The 26,527-nt window shown below is 39.9% G+C and overlaps 1 protein-coding gene across 3 annotated transcripts in view; it reads left to right on the top strand.

Moving 5' to 3' along the window:
• LOC126474150 (zinc transporter ZIP11) overlaps positions 1 to 26,527 on the top strand; it is a 435,762-nt gene that overhangs the window by 62,622 nt on the left and 346,613 nt on the right. For all 3 annotated transcript variants that reach the window (XM_050101604.1, XM_050101605.1, XM_050101606.1), the window contains one exon: positions 8,018 to 8,206. In XM_050101604.1, coding sequence (XP_049957561.1) covers positions 8,018 to 8,206 — 189 coding nt within the window. The remainder of the gene's footprint in view (positions 1 to 8,017; positions 8,207 to 26,527) is intronic.

Here is a 26,527-nt window from a genome sequence, read left to right on the forward strand (position 1 = left end):
TGCCAAAAATGATGTACTATCATGTACCTAGGACAGGTATTGGAGTGTGGTCTAAACACTGAAATCCTGCAGGTACAATATTTCCCACTAAATGAAGAACACCTTAGTCCGGTAGATTTTGAATAGCAGAGACCACACCCAAAATAATCAGTTCATTCATAACAAGCAAACTTATTATTACGTAAAGAAAACTGCACAAGAATAACCTCTAAAAAGAAGAGCAGATACTGTTACTCTATGAATCCTTGTCTGCCCTGATAGCTGAGTGGTCAGCGTGACGGATTGCCGTCCTACGGGCCCAAGTTAGATTCCCGGTGGGGTCGGGGTTTTTCTCCACTCAGGGACTGGGTGTTGTGTTGTCTTCATCATCGTATGCCCATCCAGCATGCAGGTCGCCCAATGTGGCATCAAATGTAATAAGACCTGCACCAAGGCGGCCGGACCTGCCCCGTAAGGGGCCTCCCAGCCAATGATGCCAAACACTCATTTCAGTTTTTGTCAATGAATCCTTTCCCACAAACAATTAGTAAGAAAAGCATGTAACAGTCAAAAGATGAAATATTTAAGAACATTAGGAATGGCTACAAGAAGTTTTTTTATTGATGAGGAATGGGTCTATGACAGTTGATGTCCTCTTTTGTTGAGATTCTATGAATCATATATTTCATGTAATTATTATTAATTATGTTCCTTAGTTTAGAAAGAGAACGTCTGTGTTTAATATTAGTTACCTTTGCAACTGTTTGATGTGGTATGTCTCGGATAAATATATAAGTAGAATTCAGTAGAGCCCTCCTGTAGATCAATCTGCTGTTACCTCTGTATTTCATGTTGATGGTTGGTAATCTGAATGGCTTCAGTGAGTACCAAATATCATAGTGACACATCGACCAAATAGTTAAAAAACAACAACAGAAAATAAAATCTATTGCCTCTTCCAGTTGCTGTAACCGAGTTTTGGCCGACCACATCTTACATAAGAGACAAAAACTGAAAGTTATACTCCATCCTCTATGTTCCCTCTGATATTCCTTGTAATGTGTGCCAAAAATGATGTACTATCATGTACCTAGGACAGGTATTGGAGTGTGGTCTAAACACTGAAATCCTGCAAGTACAATATTTCCCACTAAATGAAGAACACCTTAGTCCGGTAGATTTTGAATAGCAGAGACCACACCCAAAATAATCAGTTCATTCATAACAAGCAAACTTATTATTACGTAAAGAAAACTGCACAAGAATAACCTCTAAAAAGAAGAGCAGATACTGTTACTCTATGAATCCTTGTCTGCCCTGATAGCTGAGTGGTCAGCGTGACGGATTGCCGTCCTACGGGCCCAAGTTAGATTCCCGGTGGGGTCGGGGTTTTTCTCCACTCAGGGACTGGGTGTTGTGTTGTCTTCATCATCGTATGCCCATCCAGCATGCAGGTCGCCCAATGTGGCATCAAATGTAATAAGACCTGCACCAAGGCGGCCGGACCTGCCCCGTAAGGGGCCTCCCAGCCAATGATGCCAAACACTCATTTCAGTTTTTGTCAATGAATCCTTTCCCACAAACAATTAGTAAGAAAAGCATGTAACAGTCAAAAGATGAAATATTTAAGAACATTAGGAATGGCTACAAGAAGTTTTTTTATTGATGAGGAATGGGTCTATGACAGTTGATGTCCTCTTTTGTTGAGATTCTATGAATCATATATTTCATGTAATTATTATTAATTATGTTCCTTAGTTTAGAAAGAGAACGTCTGTGTTTAATATTAGTTACCTTTGCAACTGTTTGATGTGGTATGTCTCGGATAAATATATAAGTAGAATTCAGTAGAGCCCTCCTGTAGATCAATCTGCTGTTACCTCTGTATTTCATGTTGATGGTTGGTAATCTGAATGGCTTCAGTGAGTACCAAATATCATAGTGACACATCGACCAAATAGTTAAAAAACAACAACAGAAAATAAAATCTATTGCCTCTTCCAGTTGCTGTAACCGAGTTTTGGCCGACCACATCTTACATAAGAGACAAAAACTGAAAGTTATACTCCATCCTCTATGTTCCCTCTGATATTCCTTGTAATGTGTGCCAAAAATGATGTACTATCATGTACCTAGGACAGGTATTGGAGTGTGGTCTAAACACTGAAATCCTGCAAGTACAATATTTCCCACTAAATGAAGAACACCTTAGTCCGGTAGATTTTGAATAGCAGAGACCACACCCAAAATAATCAGTTCATTCATAACAAGCAAACTTATTATTACGTAAAGAAAACTGCACAAGAATAACCTCTAAAAAGAAGAGCAGATACTGTTACTCTATGAATCCTTGTCTGCCCTGATAGCTGAGTGGTCAGCGTGACGGATTGCCGTCCTACGGGCCCAAGTTAGATTCCCGGTGGGGTCGGGGTTTTTCTCCACTCAGGGACTGGGTGTTGTGTTGTCTTCATCATCGTATGCCCATCCAGCATGCAGGTCGCCCAATGTGGCATCAAATGTAATAAGACCTGCACCAAGGCGGCCGGACCTGCCCCGTAAGGGGCCTCCCAGCCAATGATGCCAAACACTCATTTCAGTTTTTGTCAATGAATCCTTTCCCACAAACAATTAGTAAGAAAAGCATGTAACAGTCAAAAGATGAAATATTTAAGAACATTAGGAATGGCTACAAGAAGTTTTTTTATTGATGAGGAATGGGTCTATGACAGTTGATGTCCTCTTTTGTTGAGATTCTATGAATCATATATTTCATGTAATTATTATTAATTATGTTCCTTAGTTTAGAAAGAGAACGTCTGTGTTTAATATTAGTTACCTTTGCAACTGTTTGATGTGGTATGTCTCGGATAAATATATAAGTAGAATTCAGTAGAGCCCTCCTGTAGATCAATCTGCTGTTACCTCTGTATTTCATGTTGATGGTTGGTAATCTGAATGGCTTCAGTGAGTACCAAATATCATAGTGACACATCGACCAAATAGTTAAAAAACAACAACAACAAACATTTATTCATGTGATTTGTTTTGAGATCAGAAATCTGGTGAAACATATTTAGTGTAAAGTGAAACAATAAAATAATTAGTTGCATAAGAGAGATTCAATTAGCTTCTCCAAAAAGGATGGCAGCTACAAATATCAACATTGTTAATGGCATGAGGCAAAGCAGTTCATATTAAAATAAAACACTCCACATATCAATTACTTCTTTGATAGTTTCAGGGTGCTAAGAACCACAAAAACACTGACAACCAAGTGGCCTCAAACAGAATTAGTGGAATATACTTCATACCTTATTCCGATGTTCATGCAATAAATAGAAGTAAATATAATGGTCCAACACTTTTAATTTGTTGTCAGATAATGGAGAGTCATTTTATGTAGTAGGGACTAGAATTTCTTTTGCTTAAGAGTGTACAGAGAAAAAAATGACAAATTCGTGAAAATCTCTAAAAGCATCTTGTGAGAAAGTGATTACTGATACAGAATTTGTAGTGTTTCAAATAAATAGTTATTCTATTGGTATACTGACATATGAGGTACCTCTGCTTTCACTATCTATACGAGTTAATGTGAATGAAACTGTACATTTAGAATAACATAATAAACAATCAGTTCTAGTTCATATAATATTCAGGGACTAATGCAGTGTAAGGTTTTCATGAAATAAAGCTGTATGTTGCTCTCCTTTTGAATTACCTGACATTTGATTTCTGCTTTATTCCAATCCATGTATTTACAAATGTAGATACTTTGTTGATAAAAAGAAGAAAAATACATAGCCTAGTTTACATGATAGTGTGGACACTATAAAATGGAAAAGGCCCTTGAGGGTAAACAACCAAGAACTCAAGGGGAGAGGAGCATTGCATGGGAAGAGTCACTGCCTCCCTCTCACAAATTTGGCAGCTGAACTTACATTATATGCTTCTGCAAAAGAAGAACCGATGCTTGGTCATAGAGATCACTAATTCTTTCTGGTGTTATAAGAGTTGTACTTGATCCCTGTGAGTGACCAGGATTAGCCTCTTCATTCATTTCAAAATAAGAAAAGAAAACAATGAGCATTTCACAATGCATAACAAAGTGGAGTACACAAAGCATTCGGTAACTACCTTACAGTTGCTTGCTGAGTCTGGTTATCTCGTAAATGAGGTAGTTCAGGTCCAACTGATGCTGGTATCTTAAACTATTTAAAAATGCTCCTTCCCCACCTCCTACCCCCAACTTAAAACTGCCATTTTAAAGTATCCTCATAATACAGTTGTGCTTATAATGAATCCAGTGCCAACATTACTCTTTGAAGTTTTCTGTGCAACAAGAAGAATAAATTTTCCTTTGCTACAACACTGCACCTGTTTTCTGATACATTCTCTGAGGCTATCTTGGTGACTGTCAATATGTGTTAAAAGTGCTCTATGCTATTATTATAAATAAATGTATAACACTCAGTCTTTCTATTTGACACTTCTTCAGCTGCACGCATGTCCGTTTCACCACATACTTTTCTGATTTGGTCTCATGAGGGTGGCGAGTCCCATATTACATCTTCTCATGGCATAAAAATATTATGTGGTATTCAGGAATTGAACCTTTGATTTTTGAATGTGCAAACACTAATGTTAACCTGTAACCTATGGAGGCAGGCAGTTCAGTGTCTTACTCTTGGTGTCTGCTGGTAATACTGTTAATAAAAGGACAGACAAAATTTGCTAGTGGACAAAGAATAGAGAAGAGCCATAAAATGACTAGTTTCTTTGAATGTTCACATCAGGTTGATGACAGTAGGCTAGAGATTTTATTACATATGAGATTTTATTATACATGCACAATCTTGCATGTACACAATTGGTTCAGCAGTGATTTTTTTGTGACAATGACACAAACTTTCAGCAACGATGGACAAGAGCAATTTGAGATGAGGATCCCTGGTGTGGAAATAACTAAGTAAAAAGTTATGAAACCAAACATGTAGTAGAATAACTCTGCCATTGAAATATGGGAAACTGTTAACCTTTTCCTGATGTAATAAACTGATTTACTTTGTACATAGTTTCTAAAATAGAAGTGCAAGATAGTCCATTTAACATGTTGGCATACATCATGAGGTGTGGGGATGGGAAACCCCATTAATACACTGCGGATGATCTGACAGGTATGGTAGTGTTGTCACTACTTGATGTAAAAGTCTGTGGTAAGATAATCATCCCTAGTGAAATGAAATTGTACCTCGTTAAGGAATTACCATAATGAATTTTTTTTATGAACAAGCAGGTAGAAACTGTGGGAACACTGATAGATCATATTGGGCTAAGCACCCACAAAGAGGGCACATGATACACGCACAGTTTCCAAAAGTTTTCCGACACTTGAGAGAAATTGATATCACAACCCAATAGCAAGAATCACAAACTGTATAGACTCCTGATTAGGAAAAAATATGCTTGCTTATGTGGATGATAAAGAAGAAGAATTATTCATTGTCCAGATTGTTCATCAGATCTGACGCAATTTGATTTGTTTCTAGCGACCTCATGTGAAAAGCATTGTGTACAAGACACCTGTCAAAACTGAAGAAGCCCCCCATGGCAAGAATTGTGGTGCACACTTCTTTGGTGTTTTCAATCAGTCTTGAGCTTGCAAATGCACACAGGGCACAGCATCAGTAGAGTGTGTACACTGGAATGCACTGTGTGCATTTGCAGCCTCAGAGTTGATTGAAAACATCAAAGAAGTGACATTGACAGCTGTTCGCTGCAGTGGACATTTGCACCACAGGGTTAATCAAACAGTACTGAGTTTGTTAAACAGCTACAAAACAACTTTATGAGAAGTGCCATGGTTGCATAGGATGTGGAGAATACCATATTGAGCACCATAATGAGCATGTTATGATGTAGGTTGAGAAGATAACTAAAATAGCTGGAAAAAATGTGTATGTGGAATTATTGTTGCTGACACCAGAACAATGATAAACTCAAAATTTTATCATTTGTGCTAACAATGATTATAATGACTGATCCGATACAAAAGTGTTTCACTTTAATCAGCACATGGCAACAGCTGCCAGGGTGGAGTTAAGTAATAGGATAGAGGATAATCAGTCTCATATAATGAAGCCTCATAGAGCTGTTTGTGCTAAATTATTTCATTTCTAAATCTCAGAAATAGGAAATAAGTAGAAACTTGACAATGAGACCATGGGGACAGGATGAGTATTAGTGGTAATGAATGGGAAACATTCATTTGCTCATCCAAACATCATGTTCTATAAGTTCCTTCATAAGGAAAGTGTTTAGACATGTAGTCATGTCATACGTTAACAAACTGAAGCAGCTACTGCAGGAAACTTTTGTGAATGATACTAAGAACTAATTATGATTCATCCTAATTTGCCAACACAAATTATTATAGGGATTTACTCCTAGATTATTTTATATATGTATATAAGAAGAAAATCCACTGTTCTTCCTCTTATGCTACTTAACTGCTGTTTTTATCTAATACTTCAAAATAAGGTTGTACATAGCTTTATAAAGAATACTATCAGTTGTCAACATACTGGCAAATTCAAAACCTGTTTAATAGCATTTAGATGTTGAGTCCAAATATTCTGATAAATTATTATAGGTATGGTTAGTTACATACCCTTTTACTTTGATTTTGAATACCTGGAAAATCAACTTTTTGCATATCTGTTGGCAATCTGTTATGGACTCTCACTCCAGAATAGAAAAAGTCATGCTGAACCATGGAAATGGATGCATAGTCTATGTAGAAATTAAATTTACTTCCAACTTTCGGTACGCGAATTTTGTTGTTCATCCCAAATTTACTCTGTAAGGATATTATTTGTGAATGAGTATATTAGTATGTCATGGAGCATACTTATGCCTCTGAAGATGTTTCTGCAAGATATTCAGTTAACATTATGTAATATTCTTACTGCACACTTCTGTCGAATAAATATTGTTTTGACTGTTGGTTCATTGCTCTCGAAAGACTGTGCTATGCGACAGTAAGTGGAAATATGGTAGTAGTCCTTTTAGCAGCAATTACTGTCATCATATTTATGATTCTGTTTTCTTTACTTCTCTTGACTAAATATTTTACATCAGTTTTTGGCTTTAACTGTGATACACATTGTACCTTCTTTTTAACTCAGTATGACACTTGAAACTCATATACATAAATGTTCCATTTTCCATAGCACTTTTATAGGCTGGAGCATTTGAGATTTAATCAACTGTGTCAGGCAAATACATTACTCTAAACCATGGAAGGTTTTTGTGTATGTGTTATGGTTAATATCTCATATTTCTTCCAGGATAACAATATTTGCCCTTGTTTCAGTGTTTCAGAGTGCATCAGTTACACAAAATCCAATTTGACTCCTCTTTATGTTCTATGGGATTTCAAGAACTGGACTATTATTTTGTAAATGTTGGATCTCTTTCAGCAATCTTTAATACCAGCAATATAACTTACAGTGTTTCCAGGGACGGATTAGGTAAAACGAAATAAAGCTGTGAACCTTGTGGATCACTGATACAGCACTTCGCTGCCAAAAACTGCCATATTGCTATCTGTGATTAATTTCATGTGTATGATGAAGTAATATGAAAGCAGTTTGATTTATGCCAGTTTGCTGCATAAATTCTGAATTTGTGCGCTACCAGGCAGTCATGTACTTGTTGTAATTCCTCTCTTTTTTGTGGAACAATTTCATGTAACATAAAGAACTTAAAATTTTAAATTTCACCATTTCTAGTTTTTGAAAGCAGGCAGCTGTATTGCATGTGAAAAAGAGAGACCACTCAACATTACTAAAATATGTTCAGCTAAATCAAAAATAAAATTAAAAAAAAGACATCAACTGCACAAATAGCTCTACATCTGATTTGAAGTAAATACGTGTTCTTATACGGAACATTTTTGTTTGAAGTAATTATATAACAGTGAGAAATTTTGAAGATATATTGATATGAAGCCTGATGTAGTGATTTTTCTGTAACATAGGTTTTGGAGATGCAACTACAAGTCCAGCTGCTGTTTCACGGAGAAGGATAGCAACTACAGTTCCTGCACAAGACCCGTATAGTTCCTTCACTGCTGGTTCAACACTTGATATTGTGGAAGAAACAAAAAATAAGCAGTGGAAGAGAATACTCTTGTTGATTGTTGCCATTACAGTTCATAATATTCCAGGTCTGTATGATATTGATTGTATTTGATGACTTTCAATCTCCCTCCCTCCCCCCTCCCCCTTCCCACCCCCCCCCCCCCCCACACACACACAAACTGTACAGTAACTATTATAGGTGGTGATATTATAGTGGAATTTGAATAAAACATTTCATACAGTGTATCCAGTGTATCCAATATTTTTTGATGACAGAGGTATAGCTGATTAAAGAGAGAAATTTTCATTTCCGTTTAAGTATGTAGTATGATATGATAGGCAATCAGTTGATCAGGCCTTTTGTGTTACAGCATCATCTCACAAAGCCCTGTTATCTAGACTTTCTTGAAAATGAGCTTCCAGCATTATTAGAAGAGGTTTCTGTGGTGGCAGGGATGGGTATATTCTTCTAGTATGATGGAATGGATCAGCAGAAATTGCCACATTTATTGCCCATTGAGGTCCTCGGACCTTACCCCTTTAGATTTTTACCTGTAGAAATGGTTGAAAGGCATAATCTACAAAGAAGAATGACACACAAGGAACAGTTTGATCATTGTGATTAGGAACAGTGCTGCACTCATAAAAGAATGCCAAGATAACATCATAAGAATTACATGTATTGTCAAGAGAATTCAAAAGTACATTGACGTCAAAAAGTGTTTATGAAAATCAGCTTTGAACTGAATCATTTGCATTTACTTAGCACCTTCTGTGAGTATTCATTACATTCTAACAGCTGTGCCCCTGCTACCAATAAAAATGGGACCCATGTTATACAGAATATTTCATTTGAATTAATCTATACTACCACCTCCCAGAACATGTATTATTCTTCTGAAACACAGTGTACACACAATGGTGCTACAAATTATAGCCTTTTTTCCATCTTGTAAAATGCTTTCCATCTTGTAAGTGTGACCTGTCAGCCATTCTTATTGCCAGTTGGTATATTCTGTCACATGTAGAACAAATTTAATTGCATAATTTGCAATATTATCTTGGAGATCAATCAGGAAAGCCGTGTGTGTTAGCACGGTGCTTATGGGATTCGAGGAGACAGTGGGTCCAGATTGAATTTGCCCAGTGGGTTAATGGCTAAGGCCACTGAGCCAACCAGCCTGGATGTGGTTTTTAGGTGGTTTCCCACATCTACGTAGGTGAATACTGGGTTGGTCTCCACATCCCATCTCAATTACGCATTTCACTAGCACTTCAAAAAGGACAGATTGCTACTCACCATAAAGTTGACACACTGAGTTGCAGATAGGTACAATGAAATAGTCTTGTAATAGTACCTGTCTGCTACTCGGTGTGTCATTTTTTACGGTGAGTAGCAATCTATCCTTTTCATATTGTTGATATTCCAAACTAGACCTTACATTGCTTGCAAACTCTTCAAAAATGTTCTCTCACTTTCACATGGGATAACACTAGATGCAGACAGATGGTGTGCACTACTGTGTTTCAGGGGGAGGAATGGCGACAGGAAGGGCATTCAGCCACTCTCAACCACTAATGTTGCCAAACCTGAGTTAACATGCTGACTACATGTAGACATGGAATAAGGCCAGGAAAAAGAAGAAGAAGGCAGTTTTGTGTTCCAGAAAATAAGTTATTACAAATTATTGGTTTTGTTGGTTATCGATTTAAATCTCATCTGACTAAAAGAATGCAAAGCGCCACATTAGGTAACTTTGGGTAATTTTGTAACTGTAAAGAATCAGCATCTTCAGATGTACTACTGTGATTAACATTGGTTGTTTTGCTATGACCTGTCATTGTACACCCAAGAAGCTGAAGTAATTCTCCTTGTGATGATGTATTCGTAATGAAGCATTAAGGACACATTTAAACACTAAAAATGATAAATAAAATTTTCTTGTGTGTACTGCACGAGGCCTTAACAATGTCCCACCTCCATCAAAGTAATGTGTGATAAAAATCAGTGCAGTAAACATAAGTTTCTAAATTCTTGGATGTTTTCATTGGTTACCAAAAGTGCAGGTCACACATTACAAACTTAACCATTCAAACTTAGCAATTTTTACATGACAAATAACAGCAAATTTTGTAAATGAAAATGTTTAAAAGTTGATTTCCTATTACTGTTTTCAGTTGCGTAGGTATTATGACACAAAATTCTGAGGCAATCTTTCATTGAGGAAGAAAGTGTTGATATCGTGGAAGAATGTACTAAGGGTAATGGGTGTTGTCTACTGCAGCACCTCTTGTAGTTCATAAAAAAGTTATACAGATTTACTGCCTCATAATACATATAATCCCTTGTGTTTTCAAAAATGAGTTACTTAAATGAATGAATGACCACACTGTTCGACTGTTCCATACCATTCATCTGTAGAGTGGCACAGAAAACAGTGAAGTATTCAGTCGTATAAATCTTTGTTTTACCTCAATGATGTGAACACACTAACTCATCTTCTACTCCGTAGAATAATTCATAATGATATAATAAGTGTGTGTGTGTTCACACTTGGAGCTAAATCTAATTAAAAATGTATATTAAGGTTAGTGTGAAAAAAGTTCATACAAATGGTCATAGTTTTCACTAAGTTATTGTGTTATACTTATAAACAGATTGACTTGTTCCTCATCATTTAGAGGGGCCACAGTTATACTCTGTGGAACATATAACTGACATCCTGCAGCTGTCCAATTTATGTGTGCTTGTTTCAATTGTGTGTGCCTCTTATTCTTTGCTTACATTGTTTTCTGTATTTTTCTTCCTCTTTTCTCACTTTTTAAATTCTTTTGTTACCTGATCACTCAACATTTCAATATTTACTTTACAGATCGTTCTTGCAGGTTTGCTTCTGCATTTCATCTTCCTCCACTACTTTAGGTAAAAGGCGCTTACATTATGTTGAGGGTTACCATAGTTCCTATTTAATTCTTGCCCTGGTGAAAACACTAATCAAATGTATGATTAGGGAGTTTATTCCTGTAGTGTTTGCTTTAAAGATAACCTTTTTGTTCAAGGATTGCACATGTGTTGTGTTGATGTATTAGAGTTTAAAATAAGATGACAATGAAAACAATCAATTATTGACAAAATTAATTAATTGGATAGATAAAAAAATCTACTCACCAAGCAGTGTGCAGCACACATACATAAAGGATGGTTGTAATTTGCAAGCCTTTGGAGCCAGTGGCTCCTCCTTCAGGCAGAAGGAGAAGGAAGAGTGGTGAAGGGAAAGGACTTGAGAGGTCTATGAAAAGGGGTGATTTCAGGAAAGTCACCCAGAACCATGGGTCAAGGGAGACTTACCGTCACACGGGATGAGAGGGAATAAGAATTGCACAAAAATTTCTATTTATATTCCGTTTGTAGTTTATGGTATAACATACCAAGATAATTCATACATGATCATTGAACAAAAAAGTGAACAATCTTACAATCTGTTGGATCCAGATGCACTGACAGAACTCTTCCAGGCACTCCCTGTGCCCATTCCTCCTCATGTGGGTTTTCAGTGCACACAATGTGCTGTAAGGCTTGGCTATCACTTGCTCCAATAGTCCAACTCTGTAGCACGTTGCAGAATATCTGCATTTTGAACTATGGTGAGATGGCAGACTTTTCCTTAGCTACAGGGTCATTTTCATCCATTGATCTTTCTTTGCGCTCCAGCTATTGCAGACTAATTTCAGTGGAGAGTGGCCACAAATTTGCATTTCAGTGACCACTTTCCAGTGTTGATACGTCTGCTGACACGGACAATGGTTGATAGGAGACTGCGAAGGTGGATAGTTCAAATGGGAAAGTGGTTGCAATACAGTCAGCAGGTCTTCTTTGAACAGTCCGAATGTGATGGTGGACAATATCACCCGTGCTGAGCTGCCTCAGATTCCATTCCTCAGTTTAACACCCTGTCCCTTGGTGGAATGACAAATGTTGCTTGGCACTCAGAGCCAGGCATCAGCTTTGCAGAAATTCAAATACCATCTAATATAGAAAACCTTTGTGCTTTCAGATCTGTGAAGGCACAAGTGAGACAAGGGATTAATGAATGAAAGACAAAATTCCAGAAGAAATTTGCAGCTTCCACAGTGCAAGATTGGGCCTAAATAAGGTGAAATTCAGGCAAGAGCAATACTCCTCACCTTATGGCTTTGTTGAGAAATGGGACCTTTGTGGACACACCTAAAGACGTGGTTGAGGTTTTAGCTGAACACTTTTTTACTGTCACTGCATCATCCAGACAAATTCCTGTGTTCGTGGTATTCTGGTGGTCTATGGAAATGAGGAAACTCCACTTCTTTTCATGTAAACAGATCTACACTCTTCCATTCCTCTTGTGGAAATTGCAGTCAACTGTTCCACAGCCACAGACACTGTTCCAGTACCTGATTAGTTATATATGCCGTGCTCTGTCATCTGCGTCCGCACCCAAGGTCAAGCTTCTGTCTTGTTTCAGTAAGATCTTGTTTGATGGACAGTACCCCACAACTTGGAAGGAGGAGTATCCCAACCCTAACAGGTACCAGCAAGAGAATGTCCTCAGCTGTTCAGCTGTTTCCTGGATAGGGTTTTCAAAGTGCACCTTCTGGAACAAATTACAAATTATGGTGCAGAGTTATATGGCATTATGATGACATTGGAGTGGATTCACAGGCATTGCAGTACAAAGTTTATTGTGTGTTCTGATTCTCTCTGTGCACCATAAGCAGTCCACCAAATATGTATGGCAGACAAGTCAGTGTAGCCCATCCAAGACTGCTCACAGCAGCTCTAATGAAGTGGAAAGGATGTGATCTTTTGCTAGCTACCTGGGCATGTTGGGATAAGGGGAAATGACATAGCCAACAAAGTTGCCAAAGATGGTGGTGTATGTATGTGCCAACCCTTTGCATTCCATCATCTCGTTATCTTACAGATAAATAATATCTCAGTGGGAAACAATGGTTGGAGGCGGTGGGAAACAAACTGTCGTGACTTAAATCAACACCCCAGCCACGTCGGATGTTGTGCCAACCTCACTAATGGAAGGAATTGCAGCTCACCAGACTGTGCATGGGACATAGTCCTTTTCACACTTGGTTTCTTCCTCCAGCAGGAGGAACCATCACTATAAGTGTGTGGTGTCACTTTGGGTCCAGTATATTCTGGCTGTGTGTGTCTTATATAGTGACATCAGGGTAGTGCTTGGTTTGGCTGGAGATATATCCACCAACCCCAACAGTCACTGCCACCAATGTTACACAGGTTCCCTGGAGTACTGGAGAGAGGAGGCAGACTTTAAAGCATTCTAAACCATTCTGCATGTAGGGACAGCCTTCAGCCTCTCCTCACGAAAACAGCATTTTGACTTTTTGCCAGGGAATTGATGATTATGATGTTGTGCATCCCTCATCCAAACTGATAATAATAATAATAATAACAATAATAGTAAAAAATGAACTTAAAATCAAATGCCTTATAAATAAATTCCAGCCAGGAGGAGTATCCCAGCCAGGAAGTGCTGCAGGTTAGATGGAGGAGAGGGGAGTGAGGGGAGTAGTGGTGAGGGGTGGGTGGGGGGGGGGGGTAGTGGAAAAGAAGAGAAGTAAAAAGACTAATTACAGTCTGTGAAGGCTTCAATATTATTATTATTATTATTATTATAAGAAATTATCCTCCCAACCTTGTACAGAAACAAATCTCTTGTGCCTTATCTTTCCAGTCTCCCACCACCTCCCAAAGACCCACCATCCAGCCACAGAAGAGCATTCTCCTCGTAACTCAGTACCACCCAAGACTGGAGCAGCTGAACTACATTCTCTGCCAGCATTTTGACTATTGCTCGTCGTGCCCTGAAATGAGAAATGTCCTGCCCACTATTCTTCCCACCCATCCCACAGTGGTATTCCGCCGTCCACCAAACCTACACAATATATTTGTCCATCCTTACACAAACCCTGCTCCCAGCCCCTTACCTCATGGCTCATACCCTGTAATAGACCAAGATGCAAGACTTGCCCCCATACATCCTCCCACCACCACCTACTCCAGTGTGGTCACAAACATCACCTATCCCATCAAAGGCAGGGCTACCTATGAAACCAGTCATGTGATCTACAAGCTAAGCTGCAACCACTGTGCTGCATTCTATTTGGGCATGACAACCAACAAGCTATCTGTCTGCATGAATGGCCACCGACAAACTGTCACCAAGAAACAAGTGGACCATCATGTTGTTGAGCACGCTGCCAAGAATGACATCCTTCATTTCAGTGACTGCTTCATAGACTGTGTACTATGGATCCTTTCCACCAAAACCAGCTTTTCTGAACTGCCCAGGTGGGAACTTTCCATGCAATACATCCTGTGATCCCATAACCATCCTGACCTCAACCTTCATTAGTCACTGTCCTCACCCCTCCAGCCCCTTCCCTGTTCCCATTCCAGCATTACACAGCTGTATTCCACCAACACACACAGTCTTTTTATTTCTCTCCTTTTCCACTACTTCCCCCACCTGCTCACCACCACTCCCCAGCCCTCCATCTAACCTGCAGCACTTCACTGTCCGCCACCCGTACCACACTACCCAGTCTCCTCCCCAACCCAGCCTCCTCCGTATCCCCACCCAGTCACCACTCCCATCATGCACTGGTGCTGCTGCTTGCAGTGTGGTTTCAGTTGCCTGAGATTGCAGTCGTGTGTGAGTTGCATTTGTGTATGTGTGTGGGGGGGGGGGGGGGGGGGCCGTTGGGCTCACCCGCGGGCGTGAGTGCGTGTGCGTGCATGTCATCTATTGTTGACAAATGCCTTACTGACCGAAAGCTTTATTTGTGACAGTCTTTTTGTTGCGCCTATCTGCGACTCAGCATCTCCACTATGTGGTGAGTAGCTTTTCGTTTCATAATATTGTTACATTTAATCTGGATTTACCATTGTTTGATAGTTATGGTTAGTGTTTTCAGCCAGGGAATGACTCAAATAAGAACTTGGTGTATAAACTATGGCAACCGACAACCTGGAAGTAAACAGCAGTTATCTAAAAAATATTGAAGGAAGAGGCAACTCAGAAGCAAACCTACAATGTCTGCTCCTTACATAGTACTTTCTTGAACATACATACATATTGAACTGCATTATTTGTTTTTGCATAGTACAGGACCTTATTCATCATGAAGATTTACTTGAAGGTGAATCACATGGCATAGTATATTTGGAAACATCCACTCCAAATAGACACCATTAAACTAAGTATTTTTTATATATTTTTAGGGTAAAGGGGACCACTCACTGAAAAGCAGAAGTGTCGAATCATTGATAAGCCCATGTGCACAAGTGAGCGTGCGCGCGCCCACACACACACACACACACACACACACACACACACAGAGTCTCAAAGGTTGCAGGCCGAACACAGGAAGAATGTAGATGCTCAAATCATTACAGGCACTGGAAGCTGGCTGAAGCTGGAGATAAGTTCAGCTGATATTTTTACGTAGAACCTAATGATGTACTGAAAGGATAGGCTAAATACAGTTGGTGGTGGCATGTGTGTTGGTGTTAGAAGTAGTTTATCTTGTCACGAAATTGAAGTAGATAGCTCCGGTGAGCTGGTATGGGCAGAGGTCACTCTTGGCAACTGGAATAAAATAATAATTGGATCCTTTTACCGACTTTCCAATACAGATGATACAATTGTTGAAGATTCAAAGAAAACTTGATTTTAATTTGAAACACGTATCCGACTCATACAGTTATAGTTGGTGGTGACTTTAATTTACTCTTGATATGCTGGCAAAAATACATGTCTAAATTGAGAAATATGCATAAAACATCATCTGAAACTGTGCTAAATACATTCTCTGAAAATTTTTTCGAGCAGTTAGTTCATGAGCTCACGCAAATAGTAAATGGTTGTGAAATTACACTTGATCTCTTAGCAACAAATAATCCTAAACTAATAACAGGCATCAAAATGGATACAGGGATTAGTGAACACAGGCTTGTTTTAGCGAGATTGAATATTATAACACCCAACTCCTCCAATAATAAACTAAAAATATACCTACTCGGAAAAGCAGATAAAAATTCACTTGATGCCTTCCTGAGAGACAATCTCCCCTTCTTCCAAATTAAGTCTACATGTAGACCAGATGTGGCTTGAATTCAAATAAATACTGTCAGCAACAATTGAGAGATTTATACCAAACAAATTAACAAATGACTGAGCTGATCCTCCTCGATACACAAAATGGGTCAGAACACTGTTGCAGGGGGGAAAAAACATGGCAAATTTAAATGGACGCAAAATCTCCAAGATTGGCACAGAATCTCAGAATTTAGTGCAGACTTCAATGCAAAATGCTTATAATAGTTTCCACAATGAAACTTTGTCTCGAAACCTGGCAGAAAATCCAAAGAGATTCTGGTCATATGTGAGGTATGCTAGCCGCAAGACACAAGCAATGCCTTCTCTATGCGATAGTAATAGAAATACTATTGATGACAGTGCAGCTGAAGCAGAGTACAAAACACAGCCTTCCGAAATTCCTTCACCAAAGAAGACAAAAGTACATATTCCAGAATTCGAATCAAGAACAGCTGCCAACATGAGTAACGTGGAAGTAGATATCCTTGGAGTAGTGAAGCAACTTAAATTATTTAACAAAAGCAAGTCTTTCAGTCCAGACTGTATACCAGTTAGGTTCCTTTCAGAGTATGCTGATGAAGTAGCTCCTTATGTAACAATGATATACAACAGTTCGCTCGACGAAAGATCCGTACCCAAAGACTGGAAAGTTGCACAGGTCACACCAATATTCAAGAAAAGTAGTAGGAGTAATCCACTAAATTACAGGCACATATCATTAATGTTGACATGCAGCAGAAGTTTGGAACACACATAGTATTCAAACATTATGATTTACCTCGACAAGAACAGTCTATTGACACACAGTGAACACAGATTTAGAAAACATCGTTCTTGTGAAACACAACTAGCACTTTACTCACATAGTGGTGAGTGCTATTGACAAAGGATTTCAAATGGATTCTGTATTTCTAGATTTCCAGAAGGCTTTTGACACTGTACCACACAAGCAGCTTGCAGTGAAATTGTGTGCTAATGGAATATCATCTCAGCTATGTGACTGGTTTCGAGAGATCACAGTTCGTAGTAATTGATGGAAAGTAATTGAGCAAAACAGAAGTGATTTCTGGCATTCCCCAAGGTCCTTCGCTGTTTCTTAACTATATAAATGATTTGGGAGACAATCTGAGCAGCCATCTTAGGTTGTTTGCAGATGATGCTGTCATTTATTGACCTGCAAAGTCATCAGAAGATCAAAACAAATTGCAAAACGATTCAGAAAATATATCTGTATGGTGTGAAAATTGGCAATTGTCCCTAAATAATGAAAAGTGTGAGGTCATCCACATGAGTGCTAAAAGGAGTTCATTAAACTTTGGTTGCACAATAAGTCTGTAAAATCTAAGGGTCGTAAATTCAACTAAATACCAGGGAATTACAATTACAAACAACTTAAATTGGAAGGAACACACAGAAAATGTTGTGACCCCGAAGGCTAACCGAAGACTGTGTTTTATTGGCAGAACACTTAGAAAATGTGACAGATCTACTAACGAGACTGCCTATCCTATGCTTGTCCGTCCTCTTTTAGAATACTGCTGCACATTGTGGGATCCTAACCACATAGGATTGACAGAGTACATCGAGCAAGTTCAAAGAAGGGCAGCATGTTATGTATTATTGCGAAATATGGGAGTGAGTGTCACAAAAATGATGCATGTTGGGGGTGGACATCATTAAAACAGAGGCGTTTTTTGCTGTGGCGGAATCTTCTCACAGAATTGCAATCACCAACTTTCTCCTCCAAATGCGAAAATATTTTGTTAACGCCAACCTACATAGGGAAAAACGATCATCTTAATAAAATAAGGGAAATCAGAGTTTGCATGGAAAGATACAGGTGTTCATTTTTTCTGTGCGCTATACGAGATTGGAGTAATAGAGAATTATTGTGAAGGTGGTTCAATGAACCCTCTGCGAGGCACTTAAATGTGATTTGCAGGGTATCCATGTAGATGTAGATGTAGATGCAGAGATAGATGTAGAAATGCAAGCACAAACAAATGTGCACGCACGCCTATGCCATTACAATTTGCTGGCTGTAAAAGCAGTGCTGGTGCTGCATTTCAGCAGGTGGCCTAGTTTATGGTGGGAGTTGTGTCAGGTGGGGTGCGTAGAGGGAGAGATAGGTGAGAGGCAGGGAGATGGCTTGTGGCTGATGCTGGCTAGTGGCACAGAGGGAGGCAGTCAGTTTGCTGACTAGTAGTACAGAGAGAGGGGTGGCAGACATACAAATCAGGTATGTGTTACAAAGTTGTAGGAGTTGGTGGATTGCGGTACACACTGAAGATGATGCAGGAACATGAAATGGGAGGGAGTGACAGGACAGGGCAAAGGGAAACTGTTGGGTGGAGTGTGTGGGGATGGTGGATTACCAGAGATTGAGGCCAAGATGATTACATGAGAGAAGAATGTGTTGCAACGATAACTCCCATCTGCATAGTTCAGAGAAGCTGGTGGTGGAGGAAAGGACCTAGATGGTCTTGATTGTGAAGCAGCCATTGAAATTGAGTATGTTGTGCTCAGCTGCATGTTGTTGCCAATGGGTAGTCAACTTTGTTCATGGCAACAGTTTGACAGTGGCCATTCATCCTGATGGACTGCTAGTTGGCACTCATACCAACATAAAAAGCTGTGCAGTGTTTGCAACAGAGTTGGTTTATGACATGGCTGCTTTCACAAGTGGCCCACCTTCTGATGGGATAGGATAGACCTGTGACAAGACTGGAGTAGGAAGTGCTGCATGGATGGATTGAGCAGGTCTTGCACATTGGTTTACCACAGGAATACGATCTCTTTGGCAAGGGTTTGGGAGTGGGAGTGGCATAATGATGGGCTAGGATGTTGTGTGGGTTGAGTGGGCAATTGAACACCACTTTGGTAGGATGTTTCTCATTCCAGGGCACACTAAGAAATAATCAAAACCCTGGTGAAATGTGTGGTTCAGTCGGTCCAGTCCAGGGTCATATTGGCTGATGAGGGTGCCTATGACTGTGCTGTGAATTTGTTTGTATACCTTCTCTTCAAAGGAAAGGTAGTTTTGAGTCAGGATATAGGTGGTAGGGTGTATAAGGAATGAGATCGTGGGTTTGGGTGGTGGTGGAGACTTGTTGGAGAAAGTTGTTATTATCTTTGGTGTGGGAGGCTAGATTTCTGGCTGTTGGCTGGAGGTGTTGGTCAACAGAAGCAGAGGTTGTTTCAGCAGGAGCAGAATAGCCAGCTACAATGGGGCACCCAGGATTGTTGGATTTTAGGGAGCATGGAAAAGATTGGTGTGCAGGTTGTAAATAGGGTTGGAGAGGGGGGGGGGTAGATGGGTTCAGGGAAAGGCCAGAGAAAACCTGTGAATTTTAGTAGGGGTCAGAGGTGATATTATACATCTAGGATGGGATCTCTATGGCCAATCTTCTAGGCAGAAAAGTCAAGAAAGTTTGCAGAGGCCTCTTCAGTCGGGTAGTCACTGACTCATCACAACCCTAGTAGAGTCTTTGTCTGCAGGGAGCATGATTAGGCCAGGATCTGCTGTCTATGGGTCTCCTTTCATCTGTTGTAAGGTTAGTGTTCTTAGGAAGAGACATGGGGAAGGATGGTGAGTCTAAATTTGAAGTAAGGAATTCCTGGAAGTTCACCAGTTGCTCCCAGAATGTGGTTCTATCCATGGACACCCAACCTACTCACGGCGAACCACCTCGTCAACCCCTCACAGTACCCAGCCCCTGCCTAGCTGACTTTTCCAATTTACCATGTCCTCCAAAACTTCCTCCCAACGCTCCACAAAACCAGAACCCAAGCAAGCCCAAAACAGTGTTGTTAAAATTTCTACCAATAACCTCCAAAGGCCTCACCTTATGCATCACACTCCAGTTTAACCTTCTTATTATTCTTAAAACCCTACTTGCCTTCTCCTGATCCCCACAGTGAAATACTCCCATGCCACCAATCCCGCCAACCTAACCCCAACACTGGAACTTACCACTCCCAGTTCATACTGACTTCCAACTGTGACCCCCTCCCCCCACTTTACCACATCATACTTGTCACTGTAGTTTCATGCCCATGGATGGCCTTGCTGCTATTGAATACTATCTCTCACCATGTCCTTCAGACTCTGAACCCCTCACATCATTCTTTGTACACCTTACCTACTATATCCTGACTCACTACTACTTTTCCTTCGAGGAGAAGGTATACAAACAAATCTGTGGCACAGCCTTGGACTCCCACATTGCACATTCCAATGCCGATCTGTATGTGGGACCATACAGAGGAAACCTTTCTAACCTCCCAAAACTCCCACCCCTAGTTTGGTTCCTCATTGATGATATGTTCGTGCTCCAAACTCAGGGACAAGACACCCTACCCCCATTCCTTCACAGCCTCAACACCTGCTCGCCATCCACTTGGCCTGGTCCTCCTCAACTCAATGTGCTACCTTCTTGGATGCTGACCTTCAGCTCTCTGATGGCTCCATTCACACATACACATTTAACCAACTAACCACCAACAGTACCTGCATTTTGACAACTGCCATCCCCTCCACACTCAAAAGTTCCTCCCATACAGCATAGCCACTCATGGACGCTGTATCTGCAGTGATGAGAACTGCCTTACCCAGTGTGTTGAATGTCTCAGCAAGGCCTTCACAGGCAGGCACTAACCTCCAGACTGAGTCCACAATCAGATTTCCCATAACATATCCCCATGCACCTCTGCCCCTCCCAAGAATCAGCTAAAAAGGAGTGCCTCCGTTGTATGAAAGAGGACTGGAAGATCTGAACCATATCCTTCATCAGGACAGATTATCTCTCATCATGCTCTGAAATGAGAGACATCTTACCCAAGATCCCCCCACCACCACTCTTTCCAAAGTGGTGTTCCATCGCCCTCCCAACCCACACAACACCCTAGTTAATCCCTATGCCATTCCCACTCCCAGTCCTAACCCCTTGCCACATGTAGAACATCTAGCAAGACTTGCCCAGACACCCATCCAGCACTTTCTAATCCAGTCCTATCACAGGCCTATCTTACCCCATCAAAAGGCAGCCCATCTGTGAAAGCAGCCATTTCACATACCAACTCTGTTGCAAATGCTGCACAGTTTTTATTCTGATATGACTAACAACCATCTGTGCCCCAATATGAATGGTGACTGCCAAAATGTTGCCAAGAAAAAAGTTGACCATGCAGCGGCACAACATGCAGCTTAGCACAACATACTCAGTTTCAGTGGTTGTTCACAACCTGTACCATTTGGATCCTTTGCTAAACCACCAGTTTCTCTGAACTACGCAGATGGCAGTTATCCTTGTTACACATCCATCACTTCTGTAGTTATCTTGGACTCAATCTCCAGTAACACACCATCTCTGCACATTCCACCCAACACTTTCCCTTTCCCCTGTCCCGTCACCCCTCCCAATTCATGTCCCCACGTTATCTTCATTGTGCACCATTCCCCACTAGCTCCACCAACTGTGCCTCACCTCTTCTTCCCACATTCCTATCTGGCAAACCAACTGTCTCCCTCTGAGCCACTAGTCACCTATCCCCTCAACCCTTCTCCCTGCCTCTTGCCTCCCCCCCCCCCCCACCCCACCCCCCAATCCACCCCATCTTTCACAAATCCCCACCACAGTGTAGACCAGCTGGTGAAACGCAGCACTGGCACTGTTTGTCTAGACATGTAGGGGCCTAGGTGTGTGTATGTGGGGGGCCAGGGTTGTGCACACACACATATTTTACTCTAGGTCAAAAACTGATTCTTCCAAAAGCTAGCAAGGTTTATTTCTTTCTGTGTGTTCCTATCGACAGCTCATTAAAGTATTTAGATTCTACCAGAACTTTCCTACAACATTTATTTATGACATAATTAATTTTGACAGATCAGCTTTCAATTCAAAATATCATGAAAGAGACTTTCTGCGAAGCCACTATCAAAAAGTATTACAAGGAGAAACATAATTGGCATTCTATGTTTCTATTCCCTTAGCGATCCAAATAGGTTAGAAAAGTTAAAAAGGGAAATGGATAGGTTGAAGTCAGATGTATTTGGAATTAGTGAAGTTTGCTGGCGGGAGGAATAGGACTTCTGGTCAGGTGAGTACACGGTTATAAATAGAAAATCAAATAGGGGCAATGCAGGAGTATGTCTGTTAACGAATAAGAAAGTAGGAATGTAGGTAAGCTACTATTAACAGTATAGCAAACGCATTATCATACTCAAGATAGACACGAAGCTCACACGACACCATAGTACAAGTTTATATGCCAACTAGCTTTGCAGATGATGAAGAGATTGGTGAAATGTTTGATGAGATAAAAGAAGTTATTCAGGTGGTTAAGGGAGGCGAAAATTTGATTTTGAGGAGGGACTGGAATTTGATGGAAGGAAAAGGAAGAGAAGCAAATATAGTAGGTCAATATGGACTAAGGGAAATGAATGAAAGGAGAAGCCACCTGGTAGAATTTGATCATAAGGGACCTGGAGGGACTAGAAGGTTTCTGATTGATTGTATAATGGTAAGACAGATTTTGCAGGCAGATATTTTAAGCTGTAAGACGTTTTGAAGGGTAGATGGGTACTGTTTATGAACTGTAGATTAAACCTGAAGAAATTGCAAAGAGGTAGTAAATGAAGGAGATGGGATCTGGATAAATTGAAAGAACCAAAGGCGGTTGAAAGTTTCAGAGGCAGCATTAGGCGATGATTGACTAAATGACTACAGCAAGGGAAAGGCATATAGCAGAAGTTGAATGGGTTCCTTTGAGAGATGAAATAGTGAAGGAAGCAGAGGATTAAATAGGTAAAAAGATAAAGTCTAATAGAAATCCTTGAGTATCACTGGATATATTGAATTTAATGGATTAAAGGAGAAAATATAAAAATGCAGCTAATGAAGCCGGCAAAAGAGAACATAAACGTCTAAAGAATTATGTCGACATGAAGTGTCAAATGGCTAAACAGGAATGACTAAATAATAGATATAAGGATATAGAAGTACACATCAGTGGAGGCAAGGTAGATATCATCTGTAGGAAAATTAAAGAGGTCTTTCTACAAAATAGATGCAGTTGTATGAATATCGACAGCTCACTTGGTGCTAAGAACGGAAAGCTGAAAGGTTGTGAAGGACTTTATGGAGCAACTACCCAAGGGAAATGTACTTGAAGTTTATATTATTGAAAAGAAAGAGGACATAGGTGAAGATGAAATGGGAGATACGATAGTGCGAGAAGAATTTGACAGACAACTGAAAGACCTAAGTCAAAATAAGGCACCTAGAGTGTATGACATTCCATCAGAACTACCAATATCCTTGGGACACACATCCGTAACAAAACAGTTCTGTCTGTTATGGAAGATGTAAGAGAGAGGCAATTCCAATTCAAAGAAAGCATGTGCTGACAGGTGTAAATATTACCGAAGTATCAATGTACTAAGTCATGGTTGCAAAATACTAATACAAATTATTTACACAACAGTAAAAGATTGGCAGATGCCGACCTCAGGGAGGATCAGTTTAGATTCAGGAGAAATATAAGAAAAGACTAACGTATGTTCATAGCTTTTGTAGGGTTAGAGAAAGCTTTTGACAGTGTTCACAGGAGTACACTATTTGAAATATTGAAGGTAGTATTGGTTAAACACAGGAAACAAAGGCTATTTAAAACTTGTACAAATACCAGATGGCAGTTATGTGAGTTGAGGGGCATGAAAGGGAAGCAACGGTTGAGAAGGTTGTGAGACAGGGCTGTAGCCAATTTCCAGTATTACTCAATCTGTACAATGAGTAACCAGTGAAGGAAACCAAAGAATATCTTGGAGAAGGAATTGAAGTTCAGGGAGAAGAGAGAAAAACTTTACAGTTTGCTGATGGCATTGTAATTCTATCAGAGACAGTAAAGGACTTTGAATAGACAGTGTTTTGAAATAAGAATATAAGATGAATATCAACAAAAGCAAAACAAGGATAATGGAATATAGTCGAATTAAACCAGGCGATACTGAAGGAATTAAATTAGGAAATGGGACACCAAAAGTAGTTGTTGAGTTTTGATATTTGGGCCGTAAAATAACTTACGATGGCAAAAAAAGAGAGGATATAAAAGTTTGTTAACATCAGATGTAGTTTTTTTCGTGTGTGTTAGGAAATCTTTTCTGAAGTTATTTGTCAGGATTACAGGCACACACGGAAGTGAAATGTGGGTGATAAACATATCAGACAAGAAGAAAACAGAAGCTTTTGAAATGTGGTGTTTGCTACGGAAGAATGCTGAAGTTTGATGGGTAGATCATGTAACCAAAGAGAAGGAACAGAATAGGACTGGGGAGAAAAGAAATTTGTGGCATAATGTGACTGAAAGAAGGGATTATTTGATAGGGCACATTCTGTAACATCAAGGGATCATCATTAGGAGCCCAAGTGATAAATGCAATAAGCAGAAATTATTTGAAGATGAAGAGGCTTGTACAGGATAGGGTAGCATGGAGAATTGCATCAAACCAGTCTTTGGACTGGCTTTACAAGCCATCACTGTATAGAAACATGTAAGTGGAGTGTATGAATATCTACATGATGATGCATGTTTACATAAAAGTACTAACACTGTGGGCTTTAGTAATTGTGCAATTCAGGCACCAAGCAGTTGGACACACTAAATCCATTTATGTCCATACTTTGTGTGGTGTCACTGCCAGACACCACACTTTGCTGCAGACAAAACACCTTTGGCACATGTTTCACAAGCTTAGCATGCTTAGACTCCTACATTTCATAATTATTTAGCAAGGTGTTTTGAATGTGACTGAACATTAATTATAAAACTTGTTTGTAACCTTAATCCACAGTGATATTCAATAAATGTTACCAAACTACACATTGATATTAACTTTTCATATGTTCACCTCTGGAACAGAATAAGTTGTCAAGCACAAATGTTTTCAAAATGTGCTTTCAAAACTGGTTTCATTAATCCCGAGTATATTTACTCAAATCACGCTGATAAATATTTTTATGGGTCTTTACTTTTATGTTGTGAGAAAGGAAGTTTAACTCGTGGATAGTTCAGGCCATTTTTCTTCCTAGTATTATAATATGAATCTACTGTTATATTCAAATTGCATCTGGTTCTTCATGACAAACTTCATAAGGGGATAAATGTAATGTTATGCTTCCTGTTGCCAAGTGTTGTCTGTCAGTATTTTAGATGAGTGCTTACACATAGTGTATTCTCACTTCTAGACACATGTAGCAAAACAAAAAAATAAAAGTCCTTTATCTTTTGTGTAAAGTATTAGTTGACCCACAAAGCCCGAGACAGTTGTCATCCAGTCCTTCATGCTTTTTCGTCTCCATAACATCCAGTGCAATTGCACTCTCTCTCTCTCTCTCTCTCTCTCTCTTTCTCTTTCTCTGACACATGATGAAGGAATTATCGAAATGGATGATTCATTCAAAAGAAAGAGCTTCACAAATTGAGCAAGTCAATAATGCATTGGTCCACCACCAACCCTAATCAAACAATTATTTGGCTTGGCATTGATTGATAGAGTTGTTGAATGTCCTCCTGAAGGATATTATGCCAAATTATGTCCAATTGGCAAGTTAGCGCATCAAAATCCCGAACTGAGTGGAGAGCCCTGCTCATAATGCTCCGAACATTCTCAGTTGGCGAGAGACGTGGTGACCTTGCTGGCCACAGTAGCGTTTGGCAAGCATGGAGACAGGCAGTGCATGCTGCAGGCATTATCTTTCTGAAGTGTAAGTCCAGGATGGCTTCCCAAGAACGACAACAAAATGAAGTATAGAAAACTGTCGACAGACTGCTATGCTGTAAGGGTGTTGAGGATGACAACCAAAGAGGTCCTGCTATGAAAAGAAATGGTACCTCAGACCTTCACTCCTGGTTGTATAGAGCTATGTGGTGGGTGGTAGTCTGATTGATATCGTACCACTGTCCGGGGTGTCTCCAGACATACCTTCACTGGTCATTGAGGCTCAGTTCAAAGCTGGACTCAGACCTGAAGACAATTCTATTCCAGTCAGTGAGACTCCAGGTCGAATATACGTCTGGGTACACACTGTACAGCAAGTGATTCTTTCCACTGATTTCATGCATTTTTTTGCAAGCACCCTTCACAGTGCTTGACAGTCCATGCCCGTGAGTACAGGAGTGATATCTGCCTGGTCTTGGATTAGCTGTGGTTGTTCCATTACATTTCACCAAAAGGTG

The sequence above is a fragment of the Schistocerca serialis genome, chromosome 4 (assembly GCF_023864345.2).
Source record: "Schistocerca serialis cubense isolate TAMUIC-IGC-003099 chromosome 4, iqSchSeri2.2, whole genome shotgun sequence".
Lineage (NCBI taxonomy): Eukaryota > Metazoa > Arthropoda > Insecta > Orthoptera > Acrididae > Schistocerca > Schistocerca serialis.